The sequence below is a fragment of the Hyperolius riggenbachi genome, chromosome 8 (assembly GCF_040937935.1).
Source record: "Hyperolius riggenbachi isolate aHypRig1 chromosome 8, aHypRig1.pri, whole genome shotgun sequence".
Classification (NCBI taxonomy): domain Eukaryota; kingdom Metazoa; phylum Chordata; class Amphibia; order Anura; family Hyperoliidae; genus Hyperolius; species Hyperolius riggenbachi.
This window is the reverse complement of record NC_090653.1, coordinates 124082187-124100052: the sequence shown is the minus strand read 5'-3', so window position 1 is coordinate 124100052 and position 17866 is coordinate 124082187. Positions and strand designations below refer to the sequence as shown.

Sequence of the window (17866 nt, the reverse complement as noted above, 5' to 3'; positions counted from 1 at the left end):
ACTGCCATGTGCAGAAAGCGTACGGATGCACGTTGCTAGTTATTGCAAGTTGTGCTATTTGTGCAAAGCAAATGAGGTCGTTGGTTAAAGTATCGGTAAACGTGCCATGTGCTGCTAGTGCGTTATGGGGAATATGGCCCAATGTTATTATTACATCAAGTTTTGCGCAGGTTTGCTAGCCTAATTCCAGACATAATTTTGATACAAGGAGTTTTCATTCTATTAGTATTTAAATTGCAAGTAAATAACATAACATAACCTGCTAGATCAACAATTTCAGCAATAGTACAATTGTGTCAGAGCAAAATGATAAAACGTATGCCAATTCAATGGTTTCTAAAACACAGTCAGAAATATATAATAAAGTTACTAGGCACGTCAAATCAGCAATGCTTCGGTGCCCACTACCAATAAAGTAACACAGGCTTCCTGAATGTTTACGCCCATATTATAAGGTCTAACCACGATCTGCACTGGATCCGGACTGGTTCCTATGGACATTTTGACTGCTGGGGACAATCTAAAGACCTTATCACCATATACTGTTACCTGGTAACAGGATTCAGTACGGAGCGGTATTCAAGCTTAAAATTGGTCCAAACTTCTGGTAAGCTTTACTGATTTATTTTTTTATGGTTGGTCAAAACTTGAATATCTGATGCACTGAGTCACATCAACAAATTTGTGTTTATATTTGAGAACAGAGGCGCCAAAAGAATAAAAACAGTATTTAAAAGTTTTAAAAATTGCGTGGGAGGCAGTGGTGGACTTACCTCCCGCAAGCAGACACAACAATTGTGTATTCAAACAAAGGGAATATTTATTGGTATACTCCAAAGGTAGATCGCAACGCGTTTCGCAGGTCAAGCCCGCTTCATCAGGCAAATACAGGATGGAGCACACAACAGCAGTATGTCTAGGTAGCACTGAGGCGCCAAGTGCTACCTAGACATACTGCTGTTGTGTGCTCCATCCTGTATTTGCCTGAAGAAGCGGGCTTGACCTGCGAAACGCGTTGTGATCTACCTTTGGAGTATACCAATAAATATTCCCTTTGTTTGAATACACAATTGTTGTGTCTGCTTGCGGGAGGTAAGTCCACCACTGCCTCCCACACAATTTTTAAAACTTTTAAATACTATTTATTCTTTTGGCGCCTCTGTTCTCAAATATAAACACGGCTTATATCCACCCTTGGTGGAGGGTGATGCCCCTTCTAGTTTTCCAGTCTACAGAGAGCGACTTCTTAATCCTGAGTGAGGATAGGCTAATCTCCTCACCTGCTTATACAGTGGTTGCCTGGAGGTAACCCTGGTTTGTGAGTATCTAATTTATACTCGTTCCATTATCCAATTGCCTTAACATACTACACCATATTGGGCTCTCGGTTCTTCTTTTTTCACATCAACAAATTTGCTTGAATTACAAAAATTGTCTAAAAGAATGCACCCCTTATACGCAGGTGTATGGATGAAGCTAAAATGTGAGCAGATATAACGATAAGGAAGTTTTGAGAGTATTGTCTCCACTGCTGTATTGCACTGAAAAGTATTGATAGGTTTGGTGCTGTACACAGATTCCATCAGATTCCATGAGTTTGATTGAATCTCTTCTTGATTCTTGTTCAAGATGGTCCTTAAAGGGAACCAGTGGTGAGAGTGATATGGTGGCTGCCCTATTTATTTGCTATTAAACAATACCCATTTACTGGCTACCCTGCTGATCCTTTGCCTGTAATACTTGTATTCTGAGCTCCTGAACAAGCAAGCAAATTAGGTGTTCCGACTCAGGTCTGACTAGATTATCCACATGCTTGTTTCAGGGTTGTCTACTAATTATTGACACTACTGAAGCCAGACAATGATCAGGACTGGCAGGTAACTTCAACATCTTCAAGAAAGCCCTCAAAACTCACCTTTTCACTCTGGCCTACCACCCCTCACAAGTGCTCTAAACCTACAGCTGAACTCTGGTCCCCTACCATTCGTGCCCTTACCTCTCCCTCTAGATTGTAAGCCTTTGGGCAGGGTCCTCCTCCTTTTGTGTCCTACCTGATCTTGCACCTCCATTACTGTGCACCCATGCTATGCATCTGAGTGAACCTAACCTGCCTAATCTCTATGCTCCATCCAGTGACTGACTAAGCATTACCTTGTACTCATACTATGGTGTGTGATCTGGTTTTCTTGTATTCCTGTATTGTCATATTGCTGTATGTCACCCCTAAATATTGTCTGTAACCTAAATTAATGTTCAGTGCTGCGTAATATGTTGGCGCTTTATAAATACAATAAATAATAATAATAAATAATAACTAGTATTGTTCTAATAAAAAATAAATATGGCAGCCTGCCTTCATATCCCTCTCACCTTCATTTTAAAGGAAGTCTAGGACGAGTGACATCTCGAGTGTGTGAACCTAGATTTGGAAGATTGTATACTGGAGCTCTGCAGGTCTATGCAGCAGGGAGCAGCTGGTAAAGGTGCTTACTAGATAAATAATTCATTTGAAATCAATTACTGTTATCCATATGTATCCTCTACAGTGTGTTTGAGAAAACGTAGTGCCAACACGTGTCCCTCAGCGGAGCTCTCAATCTATTCCCTATCATAGTCATAATCTAATGTCCCTACTATAGTTCAAGACTAATTGTGGGAGGGTCCAATTAGCATATGCACAGGTTTAAGAGATACCAAAGCAAACATGAGGAGAATATAAAAAAGCTCATACACAAACAACACTGAATGCCAACAATGGACCGAGAAAGCAAATGTGCCAAGAGTTAAACTTTACAGCTTATTGATATATAGTATATGAAGAAGCTTTACATTTGATAAAACACTAGAGTGAAGTAAAGCCAGCATTTGCTCTGTAAATAATCCCATAGCTATATCTGCACTCAGAGAGTAGAACATACCTCTTTCATTCTCTGCTGCTCACTGTTGTATAAAAATGTTCCAAACAGGCAGCTGTAGAGGTGGTCAAGAATGGTGATGAGGAAAAGTTCATTAAACTCAAACGCTGCAGGAAACTACAAGACAAAAAAAAATACTTCAATCTTTACAATTCTGAAAATGTCTGTATAAAGATATGCTGTATGTTAAAGAGTACCTAAGCTATTAATGACAGAGGATAAAGGGGAATTGATCCCCTTTTTGGGGGATCAACCCTCTTTGACCAATCTAGGTCATCTGAGGTTTGCTTTTTATCAAGAGTGCGACCATCACCAGCTCCGTCTGGTCACCAGAGTGGAGTCGGGGTTATACATCTCCACCTGCTTCTAGAGGTTGGTTGCCCTTCTGCACTCCACCCTTGTGAGTATAATCCACCCGCATATTTTACATACTTCTGGTACTGTGACATACTGCACCATTTGGGCTCCTGTTGTCTCTGTGTCTTCTTTCTGCAGGGTGCAATTTTTACTATCCTTACTTTTTGTCCTATTAATCACAGAGCCTGTCATGACAGACTGTGTCTTAATAATGGCGGATGGGCAGGAAGCATCATTCTTCTAGGCTGGCGATTACTCTGCCTCCCTTGGAGGGTGGGTCCTGGCAATTTTTTTTTACAAAACTGTTGCCATGGCTCTGACCACACCCATTTGCCTTTATGCAGCATGCTCCCAGCTGGACAGCTGCTGTAGACCCAGGCAGAGGTTTCCAAAGAGCTTCAGCAGGAAACATGCCGGCGACTGAACAGCCAAGGAGAGGGCAGAGCATTATCTGTGACTTGAAGATGTCAGGACATGTGAGTATTTAACCCTGTGCCACCTTCACCCCCATCCATCCGCCTTAAGACAGAGCCCATCATTGAAATTATTAACCCCTCACCATTCACAGTAAATCTCCTTTTATCCAGAACTCAACCATCTGGAAGTCTCAACTAACTGAAGGTCAGCGGGGGGAGCTATGGGGGGGGGGGGGGGGGCAGAGCAGTGCATCGGAAACTACTTACAAAAGCTTTGGGTACCGATCAGTACACTTGTTTGTTTGTGAGTATCTTACTATAATACAATACTCTAGTACATGAGAGCAAGTTTGCACTTTCATAATGCATCACTTTAGGCCAGTGAGTGAATATACAAATATATTATAATGATAAAGGTTACCCATTTAATGTAGTATGGTTAAAACACAACTTTTATTGTTCTATCACATTTGTACAGCTACAGGAGGGCATCCCAGTATTTACCATCCAAATAAAATACAAAAACAGTATTGAGTGTTGGTAGGATCATTCCATCTGTAAGACTAACCTGGTTCTGCTTTACTCCTGGGGCACTGCTTACAATTGCCCAGTAAATAATAATTTTATTTTAGCAAAAAATATCTTCAGAGTCTCACTTTGTTGCCTAATTTCCTAACTTTAGGAAATAATATGAACATAAATCTTCTGGCATTCCTCCCAAACAGTGACTGCCACACTGTAGCACCATGGTAATGGATAACACTCCACACACCATAATACCAGTACACACAAAAACAGTTACCTGATTAGTCATCTGCCATACGCAGTCAATAAACTGAAGAAAGATAGGGGATCTGTCAGCATCTGCATGATTGTCAACCCCATGGCCCACTCTCTGAAAAAAAAAGCATAGAGAAATCATGTTTCAAACGTCTTGCAATTCTGTAATGGCACAATGAATCACTAGCTACTACATTTTCCACACTATGGCTTCAATTCATCAAGCATTACCGCATTCGGTAATGCTGAAAACAGCTGACTTAACGAAGCACTTTAGAAAATGTTAATTCATCAAAGCTGTTACCGAATGAGAAGCTGAAATGACAGAGCAATGAGATAAATTACCGACTTGTGCTCAACACATGTCAGCAAATGTCAGTAAATGTTAATTCATCAAGGTTCCCACATTCGCTAGCACATTCGGTGTTTATCTCCAGCTCTCCCCTGTCGTTACAGGCTTCGAAAGCCTTCTGTGTGAATGTTTTCATGATTAACAGGAGCAGGCAGCCAATAGAAACAGCCCCTGTTCTCCTGCAAGTGCTGCTGATAGGTCACACAGGCTTCTCCACACAAGCTTCCAGACCTCCCAGGCAGTGAACAGAGATAACGGGACAAAAGATATCCCCAGATGTCCTTCGGTGGTTTAACCCTTTGAGTCCTTGTTTGAATATACAAAGATGCATGTGGTGAAATCACCAAGCATGGCATTTGTAAAGTCTCCAGGAAGTTTATCTACGTTGTGGCAAATAAGTAAAGTGTTAAGAAACACTGATGGACAGATTCAGAGCAGCAGAGGCAGTATAAGTAACAGTAAATATAACACACGTTTACATGTAAAGGGATGTCTGGATGCCTTCTATTGTTATCAGCTTGTAACAACACAGAGACATTCCAAGCTGCTCTGCACCACTCTGCCTTTATCTAACAGCCTTTGATGAACTGAAGCTGTAGTACTTCGGTAACTTAACGAACCTCTACCACACATGGGAAAATATTGATGAATTAGCACAGTGAAGTGTAAAATACCGAATGCGGTATTTTAAGGACTGGGATTTTGTTATCGAACACCCTTTGATGAATTGAAGCCTATGCCTACTACATTTACCATAATCAGCAAAAGTGCAGATACCCTAATCAACAAACTAGATTTTCACGCTCACAATATTAAATGCATATGCTTAAAGGACAACTGCAGCGAGAGGGATATAGAGGTCAGGGCCGGCCCGCCCATGAGGCGGGGTGAAACTTTTGCCTCAGGCGGCACTTCTGGGGGGGCGGCACCCGCCCGTCCGTGTGTGTGTGGGGGCCACTCGAGCTGGAGGGGATAGCGGGCAGGAAGGGGGTATTGGGCCTAGCGGTGGGGAGGGGGGTTAGACCCCCCCCCCCCTCCCCAACGCTAGGCCCAATACGTCACTTCCTGCTACGCCGCAGGAAGTGACGTCAGTGGAGCGCAGGCTGGAACGAGGAAGAGGTGAGTGATCCCCGCCCGTTGCCTCCTATAGCTACAGCCAGCGACGTAACTTTTTAAAGCTGGAGGGGAGCGGAGGACGGGGGACACATGCGAGGGAGGGGGGGGTCCGACCCCCCTCCCCGCCGCTAGGCCCAATACCCGCTTCCTGCCTGCTATCACCTCCAGCTCGGGCGGCCCCTCACACCCAGGGCATTGGGCAGCGATTTCTTTAAAGCTTGCCTCAGGTGGCAAAAAGTCTAGGGCCGGGCCTGATAGAGGTTGCCATATTTATTTCCTTTTAAGCAATACTAGTTGGCTGGCTGTCCTGCTGATCCTCTGCCTCTAATACGTTTAGCCATAGACCCTGAACAAGCATGCAGCAGATCAAGTGTTTCGGACATTATTGTCAGATCTGACAAGATTAGCTGCATGCTTGTTTCTGGTGTTATTCAGACACTGCTGCAGCCAAATAGATCAGCAGGGCTGCCAGGTAACTGGTAATGTTTAACAGGAAATAAATATGGCAGCCTCCATATTCTTCTCACTACAGTTGTCCTTTAAAGTGAGCCTGTGTCTGTTTATGGAACAACACTCAGGGCTTGTAGTTGTAGATTGTAAACAATGCAAAATGCATGGCTATCGTTGCCTTTAGGGCTTGGTACACACCTCAGGTTTTCTTTATAGAAAAATTATGAATGTTCATACATTACCTGATACCTACAATACTAAATTATAGTTTATTTTACAATAGATTTTACTATGTTACATCAAATCAGCCCCTTGTTTGTTTTCTGGAAAAGTAAAAAGGGATAAAGAACTAACTGTAGCAGGGGAGAGACTCACTCATTGCTGCTGGTTCTGTTTCCTATAGGCAGGGGTCACACTTGTTGAAATCACAGGTGTTTAGACGCAATGCAAAATCATAATTGAAAACACAAGTAATGCTTTCTTAAGGGGCTGCTGTGTTTTCAGGAACCATCTGCGATTCTTTATAGCACTTAAAAAAGATATGGCCTGCATTATTTTTCCGAACAACGCATGCGAATCCACATTGAAATTTACTGGCACCAATAAAAAAAACAACAAAAAAACACATGCGTTCAATTGCAGACAAACGCACATATCGTGCGGCAAAACGCTTGTGAGGCGTGACAAGTGTGATCCCTCCCTAATGGCTGGTACACACCATTCAATATCCATCAGAACAATGGGTTAAATTGATAATTTCTGACGGGTCATAACTGATTTCTGAAAGAAAAAAAAAAATCGGATTGGACCCATTTAAAATAATCAAAAAATGATTATAAATTTGAAATTGCATGATGTGTACCAGGCATAAGATTAGACCTACCAAACTCAAAAATAGGTGCGCTGAGGGTCTCCTTATGGGACATGGTTAAAAGGGAACCTTAACTGAGTAGGATATGGATTTTTTCTTTTAAAATAATACCAGTTGCCTGACTCTCCTGCTGATCCTGTGCGTCTAATGCTTTTAGCCACAGCCCCTCAACAAGCATGCAGATCAGGTGCTCTGACTGAAGTCAGACTGGATTAGCTGCATGCTTGTTTCAGGTATGAGATTCAGCCACTACTGCAGCCAAAGAGATCAGCAGGGCTGCCAGGAAACTGGTACAGTTTACAAGGAAACATCCATATGCCTCTCTGTTCAGGTTCCCTTTTCAACAAGTAAGAGGCAGAGGTATAATGCTGGGAATACACAATGAAAGTTTTCAGCTGATTAACCGTCCGATCGATTTTCTGATCAATTTTCCGATCGTTATTCTTATCTATTTCCATTCGCTTCTATGAGAAATCGATCAGAAAAACGATTGAAAATAAGATTGGACATGTCGGAAATTATCTATCGAACCATCTCTATCTGCCAAAATATCTCACGGTGTATTCCCAGTGTAACACTGATTCAACTACAGTACAAAACAAAATAAAATTCTTAGTGCATGTGCATTTATTACTGGAAATACATGTAACACTATCTTGTATTAAAATAATGTTTTGTGTGAATGTTGCCTTTTAAATGTATACAGTAATGACAAGGTAACTGTCTCTATTATAGCCTTTCTTTTCATATTACCACACATTATTGCTGCACTTACCATAGCAAACCTATGTCCAAAACTAATCCATTCTTTCTCAATCAAGACCTCAAATCCTTTAATGGTTCTGTAATAGCTGTCCAGCATTAGCATAGCCAAAGACGTCAGCTGTGCTGTCCTATCCCAGCCATCACTGCAGTGCACCACCACAGAGGTCTTGCTTGACTCAACTTTATCAGCAATCCTCACTGCACCAGCTAGTAGCATCTGGAGAGAAACAGAAAAGATGAGATATTCCAGGTATACTCCGAAGCATTTTACAAATTCTCCCAAATGCAACCAAAAAGAATGCAAAAAACTGGATGAGAAACAATGCTTAAAGTGTAACCGAGCCAATGCTCAGGTACATAATCACATACTTGCCAAAGAAGAGGCAGTCCTCCGGTTCCCCGCTGCAGCTCGCAGGCCTTCAAGATCTTGAAAACAAGGGCTTATCAGTAAACAGATCAGTGCCAAGCACAAGCACTGGCTGTGCAGTAAGCTGGAGTCGCTCTTGCATGTGCAGCTCTGTGCTACTGCGCAGGTGCAGCCATACTCGTGCAAGAGGGTCCTGAGCAGCAGCAGAAGACCAGTGGACAGCCTGGGAAGCCTCTATAGCAGTGTTCCCCAACCCCGTCCTCAAGGCAAACCAACAGTGCATGTTTTGTGGAAATCCAGAGGTTGTTAATCAGCTCTGCCGAGACACTAATTACCCCACCTGTGCATGTTTGTGGTTTTTATGTACAGTTGGTGGGCCTTGAGGATAGGGTTGGGGAACTCTGCTCTATAGGACCCACAGGCCTTCGGTAAATATGCGTTTCTGAACCCCAATTTTGGCTCAGGTTCTCTTTTATGTTCAAAACACACCATACAATCTTGGTTGTTCAATCTTACCACATTCATGTAGTATTTAGCTACGTCTACACGTAGCGATCCGGCGGCGATTTGGCTTATCAATCAAGCCGCTGATGCTGCTTAATTGATAAGATCCGGCAGGTCGGAGCTAGTCACCGCCGATTCCCTGCTCGTTCCCTACGAGGGGACAATGGCAGGGAATCGAGCGGAAGATAAGCGGCGCCGACGGGGACGAGGGTGGATCGAATCCGACGCACGCGCGGGCGAGCGGGGACGTGGCAGGTACGCGCTGGGATGCGGATGAGGCGATCCGGCGGCTAATTGAGCCGCCGGATCGCTCCATCTAGATGTGGCATATGAGCTTATCCAATCAATCATTCAAGGTATTTTAAATCTGTTGGCCCTTATACTACATAGATCTGGTAAATCTGTACAACCAAGATTGTATGGTGTGTTGAGCATAAGACACACCTGAACTGGGACAAAAACATTTGGAATTTTACTTACCGAGGGCTTCTCCCAGCCCCTCATAGTCTTTCAGGTCCTTCTGTGTTTTCTGGGTCCCCTCCGTTGTGTAGAATCTCCAAGCCACAGGAGCGCGATCAGGGAGAGGCACAGACAGGATTGCACATATGCAATAGCTCATGACTAGAGCTCCAGTCCCTGATCTTTCTGCGGGGCAGTAGCACAACAGAGGGAACCCGAAGGGCACCAAAGGACGTGAAAAACTATGGCAGCTGAAAGAAGCCCATGTAAGTAAAAATACACTTTTTGTCCCAGTTCAGGTGTGCTTTAAAAAAGTGAGGCAATGATCAGATGAGATTGTTAGCATGCATGCTCTGCCTTAGAGCTGAACAAGCGTCAAAATGTTCCCCTCAGTTCCAACAGATTAGCCACACTATTCGACATACTAGGAACAAACTCATTCAAAAATAAGAAAGTGCCTGAGAGTGTTAAGCTGGCCATATACTGGTCGATTTTTTTTTACTTTGTTCGATTATTATAACCAATAAATAAATCAAATGGATCAAAAATTGAGTTGTCATTTTGATGTTGTCGATTCTTATCGGCCAATATTGAATCAAATTCTCAAAATGAATGATGTCGGATTATTTTAATCGATGGAACAAGACTAGAGAGCTTTTAATCATTTAATCATGTATTCAATCGACCATTACTCGATCGGTTCATCAAGGTGCTTATTTTGTGACCGAAAATAGCCTCCGATCGATTAAAGGTGGATAAATGGAACAAAAATCGACCCTAGTGTATGGGAAAAAAATCGATTCATATTCGATCAATTTATTTAGTTTAAATCGATTATAAGAATCGATAGGTCAATCAATCATCCTATACAGGTAGTCCCCAACTTATGAATGCCCGATTTAAGAACGCCCCGCCCCCGTCAATTGGACTTGTTTTTGCGAAAATCGATTTTAAAACATTCAAAGAATGGCTTTAAAACTTGTATAAGCAGGTACAGGGGGCAGAGGTGACACAGAGGGGGACACTGGAGGCACAGGGGGGCACACGGGACAGAGATGGCACAATGTTCCGACTTAAGAACAGATTCAGGTTTAGGCCGAACCTACAGTCCCTATCTCGTTCGTTAGGGCTGGTTCAAACGGATGTTTGGAGGCGTCTCGTTCATTGGCAACGCGGCGGCAAGCGTTCGGGCTTTCAGCAGTGTTCGCGTTGCGTTCGGATGCGATCGGCGTTTTTCTTCCCTAGGGGGACATTACACATCGCGGTTAACGGCATCTGGAAGCTACATGTAGCTTCCAGGGGCTCCTTGAACGCCAGGGAAAAGCGTGACCCGAACGAATCGTTCGTGTAAACGCTCGTGAAAGCTTGGTACAAACGCTGAATGGGAGCGTTTTAACGCCAAGCCCCGAACGCTGGCGGTAAACGCTCCGCAAGCGTCCGTCTGAACCAGCCCTTAACCAGGGACTACCTGTAATTGACCAGTGTATGGCCAGCATTAATAGGTGTAAAATTGTGTCCTACAACCTTATCAATCACTGAGGTGTGTAGCATTGAGCTCTCCAGGATTCCTATGTTTCTTTTATCTCTGAGTGCAGGAGATAAGCCTCAAGAGAACCTGTGCATGCAAGGCAGAAACTTAAAAAAAGGCTGTGTGCAGTGCTTACAGAAATTACATAGTTACATAGTTATTTTGATTGAAAAAAAGACATACGTCCATCGAGTTCAACCAGTACAAAGTACAACTCCAGCCTGCTCCCTCACATATCCCTGTTGATCCAGAGGAAGGCGAAAAAACCCTTACAAGGCATGGTCCAATTAGCCCCAAAAGGGAAAAATTCCTTCCCGACTCCAGATGGCAATCAGATAAAATCCCTGGATCAACATCATTAGGCATTACCTAGTAATTGTAGCCATGGATGTCTTTCAACGCAAGGAAAGCATCTAAGCCCCCTTTAAATGCAGGTATAGAGTTTGCCATAACGATTTCCTGTGGCAATGCATTCCACATCTTAATCACTCTTACTGTAAATAAATGGCTAAAACGTTTTTCCTCCATGTGCAGATCATGTCCTCTAGTCCTTTGAGAAGGCCTAAGGACAAAAAGCTCATCCGCCAAGCTATTATATTGCCCTCTGATGTATTTATACATGTTAATTAGATCTCCTCTAAGCCTTTTTTCTCTAGACTAAATAAACCCAGTTTATCTAACCTTTCTTGGTAAGCGAGACCTTCCATCCCACGTATCAATTTTGTAGCTCGTCTCTGCACCTGCTCTAAAACTGCAATATCTTTTTTGTAATGTGGTGCCCAGAACTGAATTCCATATTCCAGATGTGGCCTTACTAGAGAGTTAAACAGGGGCAATATTATGCTAGCATCTCGAGTTTTTATTTCCCTTTTAATGCATCCCAAAATTTTGTTAGCTTTAGCTGCAGCGGCTTGGCATTGAGTACGATTATTTAACTTGTTGTCGATAAGTACTCCTAAGCCCTTCTCCAAGTTTGATGTCCCCAACTGTATCCCATTTATTTTGTATGGTGCTAGACCCTTGGTACAACCAAAATGCATGACTTTACATTTTTCAACATTGAATTTCATCTGCCATTTATGTGCCCATATAGCCATCCTATCCAGATCCTGTTGCAATATGACACGATCTTCCTGAGAGTTGATGATTCTGCACAATTTTGTATCTGCAAAAATAGCGCACTGGACCCAGTACAGACCCCTGTGGGACCCCACTGCTAACAGTCTCCTATTTTGAGTACGATCCATTGACCACAACTCTTTGTTTTCTGTCCATTAGCCAGTTCCCTATCCATGCACACAGACTCTTCCCCAGTCCTTGCATCCTCAACTTTTGCACCAGACTTTTGTGGGGAACAGTGTTGAAGGCCTTTGCAAAGTCCAAGTATATCACATCTACAGCATTCCCAATATCCATATTAGCATTCACTACCTCATAAAAGCTGAGCATGTTAGTCAAACAGGACCTATCTTTAGTAAACCCATGTTGATGCTGAGAAATAAGATTATTTTCTACTATGAAGTCATGTATAGCATCTCTTAGTAACCACTCAAAATATTTGCATACAACTGATGTTAAGCTTACAGGTCTATAATTTCCTGGATCTGATTTTTTGCCCTTCTTAAATAATGGGAAAACGTGGGCTGTACGCCAATCCACTGGGACTCTGCCAGTTGAAAGAGAGTCACAAAAGATAAGATAAAGGGGTTTATCTATAACTGAACTTAATTCCCTTAGGACCCGAGGATGCATGCCATCCGGGCCAGGTGCCTTGTCTATTTTTAATTTATTTAGTCTTGCCTTCACTTCTTCCTGCGTTAAGTATTTAATATTACGGTTAGAAGATTGAGACTCTTCTGCCTCTGTAATTTGCAACAGTGCTGTTTCCTTTGTGAAGACAGAAGCAAAGAAAGCATTTAATAACTCTGCCTTACCTTGGTCATCCACCATTGAGTTCCCACCCTCATCCTTTAGGAGTCCTATACAGTCAACCTTTCTTTTTTTAGAGTTAATGTACTTGTAAAACTTTTTTTGAATTAGATTTGATATCCCTAGCGATTTGATTTTCAGCTTCGATCTTTGCCAGCCTAATTTATTTTTTACAATTTTTATTGCACTCCTTATAATTGCTTAGTGCAGCCTCGGTCCCCTCCTGTTTTAAAACCGTATAGGCATTCTGTTTCCTCTTCATTTTATCCCTAACCTTTCTATTCATCCATAGAGGCCTTTTTTTATTCCTAGACATTTTGTTTCCATATGGGATATACATACTACAATATTGATTGAGAAAAAGTTTAAAAGCTTGCCATTTCCCTTCAGTGTCCTTCCCTTGTAGTACATTATCCCAGTTCACCAAACTTAGTGCCTGCCTAATTTGATTGAACTTTGCATTTCTAAAATTCATAGTTTTAGTGGTCCCGCTGCCCCGTGGCCTATCAGTCACCAGATCAAACGTTATCATGTTGTGATCACTATTTCCCAAATGTTATTGAACCTGCACATTTGATACATTATCTGGTCTATTAGAAATGATCAGATCCAGTAACGCATTCCCCCTAGTTGGTTCCGTTACCATTTTAGTCAAGTAATTGTCCTGTAGTGCTGCCAGAAATCTGCTGCTTTTACCAGAATGGGTAGCCTCAATACCCCAGTCAATGTCTGGAAAGTTGAAGTCGCCCATAACTATGACCTCATTTTTACTGGCAGCTTTTTCAATCTGCTGTAGTAATCGCAGTTCTGCAGCTTCATTAATATGAGGTGGTCTGTAGCATACCCCAATAAGCAATTGGCAACTTATTTCCACCAAACGGACTCCACACCTTCGCAATCTTCCTCCATCTCATCGTTGAGGACAGCTGCAAAAGAATTCTTAACAAAGAGACAAACCCCTCCACCTTTTTTCCCTTTTTACTTGAAGTTTTACCATCCTCCTTAATCTTTACACTGTCCCCACCCCCCTCTCCACCCCCCATAATGTTAGGCTCCCACTGTCTTTTTACTTTATCTTGTCTACATATTGAGACTTTATCCTCCCGCCTCCCCCCAGATCCTAGTTTAAAATCTCCTCCAACCGTTTAGCCATCTTCTGCCCCAATGCAGCTGCACCCTCCCCATTAAGGTGCAGCCCATCCCTGCTGTAGAACCTGTAGCCGACTGCAAAGTCTGCCCAGTCCTCCAGGAACCCAAACCCTTCCTTCCTACACCAATTTCTCAGCCACTTATTTAACTCCCTAAGCTCCCTCTGTCTCTCAGATGTAGCACGTGGCACTGGCAGTATTTCAGAGAACACCACCTTGGAGGTCCTTGCTTTAAGTTTATCTCCAAGTACCTGAAATTCATTTTTGAGGACCTTCCATCTCCCACTAACTTTGTCATTGGTGCCAATGTGTACCATGACAGCTGGGTCTTCCCCAGCCCCACCCAATAATCTGTCAATTCTTTCCGCTACATGCCGAACCCGAGCACCCGGGACGCAACAGACTGTACGGCATTCACGGTTTCTTCGACAGATTACCCTATCTGTGCGCCTAATAATTGAATCCCCTACCACCAGTACCTGTCTAGCCTTAGCTGCACTCCTATTCCCTTTCTCGTTACAGCAGTCTGCCCCTTGGTTGCTAAGGAGCACATCCTGTTGCAGCATCCTCCCCAATATTACGCAAACAAGCATACTTATTAGTGAGGGACAACTCGGGACTAGCCTCCCTGCCACTTTTTCCCCTACCCCTTCTAACTGTGAACCAACTAGCGGCTACCTCTGCTTCTTGCTCCGGCTTTACTCCACCCACCTCATCTTCACCGGTTCCATCCAGTGTCTGGATCGTGAGATCCAAGCTCATCTCCATGTTGTGTATGCGATCCGCCAGGCGGATCGCTCAAGACCAGTCTTCTCAGCTGAACGACAGACTGTACACACGCCCGATTTGACGTCCGGACAACTGAACGACGGGATGTCCAAACGACGGGTCGTTTAGAAAAAAAATCTGACGTGTGTATGGGCCTTATGTCTAACCCTAATTTACACTTCTATTCTTAAGTCACTTTTAAAGGGCAACTGCAGTTAGAAGAACATTGAGGCTGCCATATTTTCTTCCTTTTAAACAATACCATTTGCCTGGCTGTCCTGCTGATCTATTTGGCTGAAGTAGTGTTGGAATCACAGCAGAAACAAGTACGCAACTAATCTTGCCAGGTCTGACAATAATGTCAGAACCAACTGATCTGTACATGCTTTATTCAGGGTCTATGGCTGAAAGTATTCGAGGCAGAGGACCAGCTGGACAGCCAGGCAACTGGTATTATTTAAATATGGCAGCCTTCATATCCCTCTCGCTTCAGTTGTCCTGTAATCTTTGATCGATACACTTTATTAATTTCTTGTGCTTTGTAGCACAATGGAAAGAAATGGATGGATTGATGAGGATTATTACAACTTCCAGTGGAACAGTAAAATACATAGTTAATTCATGAAAATAAGCCACAATCTCCTACCCGAATATATTCAAGCCAATGTGTCCCGTCCACATTGGTCAGCCATCGCGACTCATCAATGGCTGGATATACAATCTCTTTTAGCTTCCGTAGAGACTCTCGCATCACATGGATGTTGTGTATTTCCAGGAAGATGAGCTCTGCATTGGGGTAGGCAGTCTCACTTTCATACCCACCCCCTTTGGTCTGCAATATAGAAAGCACAATATAAACATTTAGCATATGAATGTCAATGTTTGCATTCCACATTCCAAGAGACACAGCGTTTATATTACAAGGGCCATTCGCTTCTCTTGATATAATACTGATAAAGATGAAGTAACAAATACCATGCACAATTTACACTTTAGTGTCAGTTATAATTTCAGTAAACATAAAACCCAAATGACCTGTAGTAAATGTAATATATAACAGAGGTGCCAAGAGAATAAAATGCAATACCAGTGCAATAAAACTTTTAAAATATGGAGTGGCAGTGGTGAACTTACCTACTCCAGAGGACAAAAATCGACAAACGTGTTAATGTTTAGCATTACAATGTATTTATATACTCCTGGGTTATCAATAAATTGTATTGCTAAACATTAACATGTTTGTTGTCTATTTTTGTCCTCTGGAGTAGGTAAGTCCACCACTGCCACTCCATATTTTAAAAGTTTTATTGCACTTGTATTGCATTTTATTTTTTTGGCGCCTCTGTTCTTTTACATATTGTACCAGCCCACCCCAGGTGGAGGGTGACGCACCCCCTTTTCTTCCTACAACAGAGAACGGCTTCTTAACCCTGAGTGTCAACAGGTCTAAACTTCCCACCCGCATTTACAGTGGTTGCCTTGGTGGTAGCCCTGGTTTGTGAGTATAACTTGCTTACTCTCCACTTCTCCCCGATACCATAAATACTACACCATATTGGGTTATCTGTGTCCCTGTGATTTTCTTGTAGTAAATGTAAGTATAGCATACATTATCATTCACTCATATAGCTAAAATTAAGCTACAAGCACATGCTGTTCTTTGTCTGACCTTCAGTTGAGTAATCTAATAGGAGAATAGTTGTCCTATAACTGCACTGGTCATGTCATATCCTGTTGGGTCACTGACAACCAACCACAAGTGGGACACCTCTCATTAATCTCCCCTTCTCCATAGTACAGAACAGGACCCCAAATAGTGTCTATACAACAATCGTTTCCAAAATATTCCTATAACGATCTTTCTAGGAAAGGAATTATTGAAAGAGTGTACACAGATCAAATGCAAATGATTAGAACATTGATAGAAAGGATCCCAGAGGACCTGGTTTTATTGAAACCTTTGACATGTAGTTTAAGTTACTCTGGTGTTGTTGAAGTGTGTAAAGAACACTATTTAAGGCCTTTTAAAAGAAGGTTATACATGGAAATGCGCCTTATCACCACTAGACATCAATAATCCCACTGTCTGAAAAACTAAAGTTTGCCTCCTTAAAACAGAAGGTATTTGCAATAATTCAGATTTGAGTGAGCATATGATGTCTCCCACAATGCTTTACTGCTGAATATGCAAATCATCCTTTGTTGTCTCTGTAAGCTAAACACACCTCCAGATCCGCTAGAATGCAATGAGGTGTCAGCTTGTTAATATTACAGAGTCACAATAATCCAACATGCATACAGACTGTTTCGGATTGGTTGATCCTCATCAGTGCATGGTATGGATGAATGTGGCGCTATAGAATAGGACTTGAAGCACCCTGCGCTTGCTTGGTCCACTGTCTGAAAAATCTTCCAATACCTGCCAACCTGCTCAGGCCAGGCTGTCCCAGGAAGTTCAGCCTGAGATGATAAGTGCACAAGTCTAGCATTAAAAGCAGTACAAGTTGGATTAAAAGTGCGCCAGAATTAAACCTTTGCCGTCTACCACAAACATTGGGGCAAGACCAAAGTATTCTTCTCAATGCCTAGGCAAAGAACACCATTTCTGGAAGCTTAGTGTAGTGGGGGTGTCTCAGCACCTTGCAGGGAAAAAAATATAGGAGACAAATACGGGAGCCCAATAGTGTAGTATATTAGTATGCAATTGAAAAAAGAAATTTCAATAAATTACTACTCACAAAAGGAGGTTGCAAGGGCAACCAACCGTAGGAAGCAGGTGGAGACCATAAACCCGACTCCACTCGGGGTAGTCCCAGCCGGGACCTGGATGTGGTCGCTCTCCTTGAAAAAGTAGGGACAGGTGTCCACTGTGGGGCACCCACAGGTGGTCTGTCACCACCCCTCAAACACAGATTGTTTGGGGGTATAGCTATGCACAATTGAAGGTAAAGAGGCGCCCTGGTTGAAATAAAAGCATCTAAAAACAGCTTAAAATCGAGGAAATAATATGAGGTGGCTTACCTCAATAACGAAATCCTTGTATATGACAAAAGATTTTTATTTAGCACAGGCAACGCGTTTCGCGGGTCCAAGCCCGCTTCATCAGGCCAATAAAAGTGCCTACAATAGTGAAAGAGCTCC

At 42.7% G+C, this 17866-nt stretch overlaps 1 protein-coding gene across 4 annotated transcripts in view; it reads right to left on the bottom strand.

Moving 5' to 3' along the window:
• The window catches only part of MTMR1 (myotubularin related protein 1), a 111694-nt gene that overhangs the window by 29019 nt on the left and 64809 nt on the right, over positions 1 to 17866 (bottom strand). For all 4 annotated transcript variants that reach the window (XM_068251023.1, XM_068251025.1, XM_068251024.1 and 1 more), the window contains 4 exons: positions 15372 to 15557; positions 8033 to 8239; positions 4491 to 4583; positions 2919 to 3032 (listed from right to left, as the gene is read on the bottom strand). In XM_068251023.1, the coding sequence (XP_068107124.1) occupies positions 2919 to 3032; positions 4491 to 4583; positions 8033 to 8239; positions 15372 to 15557 (600 nt within the window). The remainder of the gene's footprint in view (positions 1 to 2918; positions 3033 to 4490; positions 4584 to 8032; positions 8240 to 15371; positions 15558 to 17866) is intronic.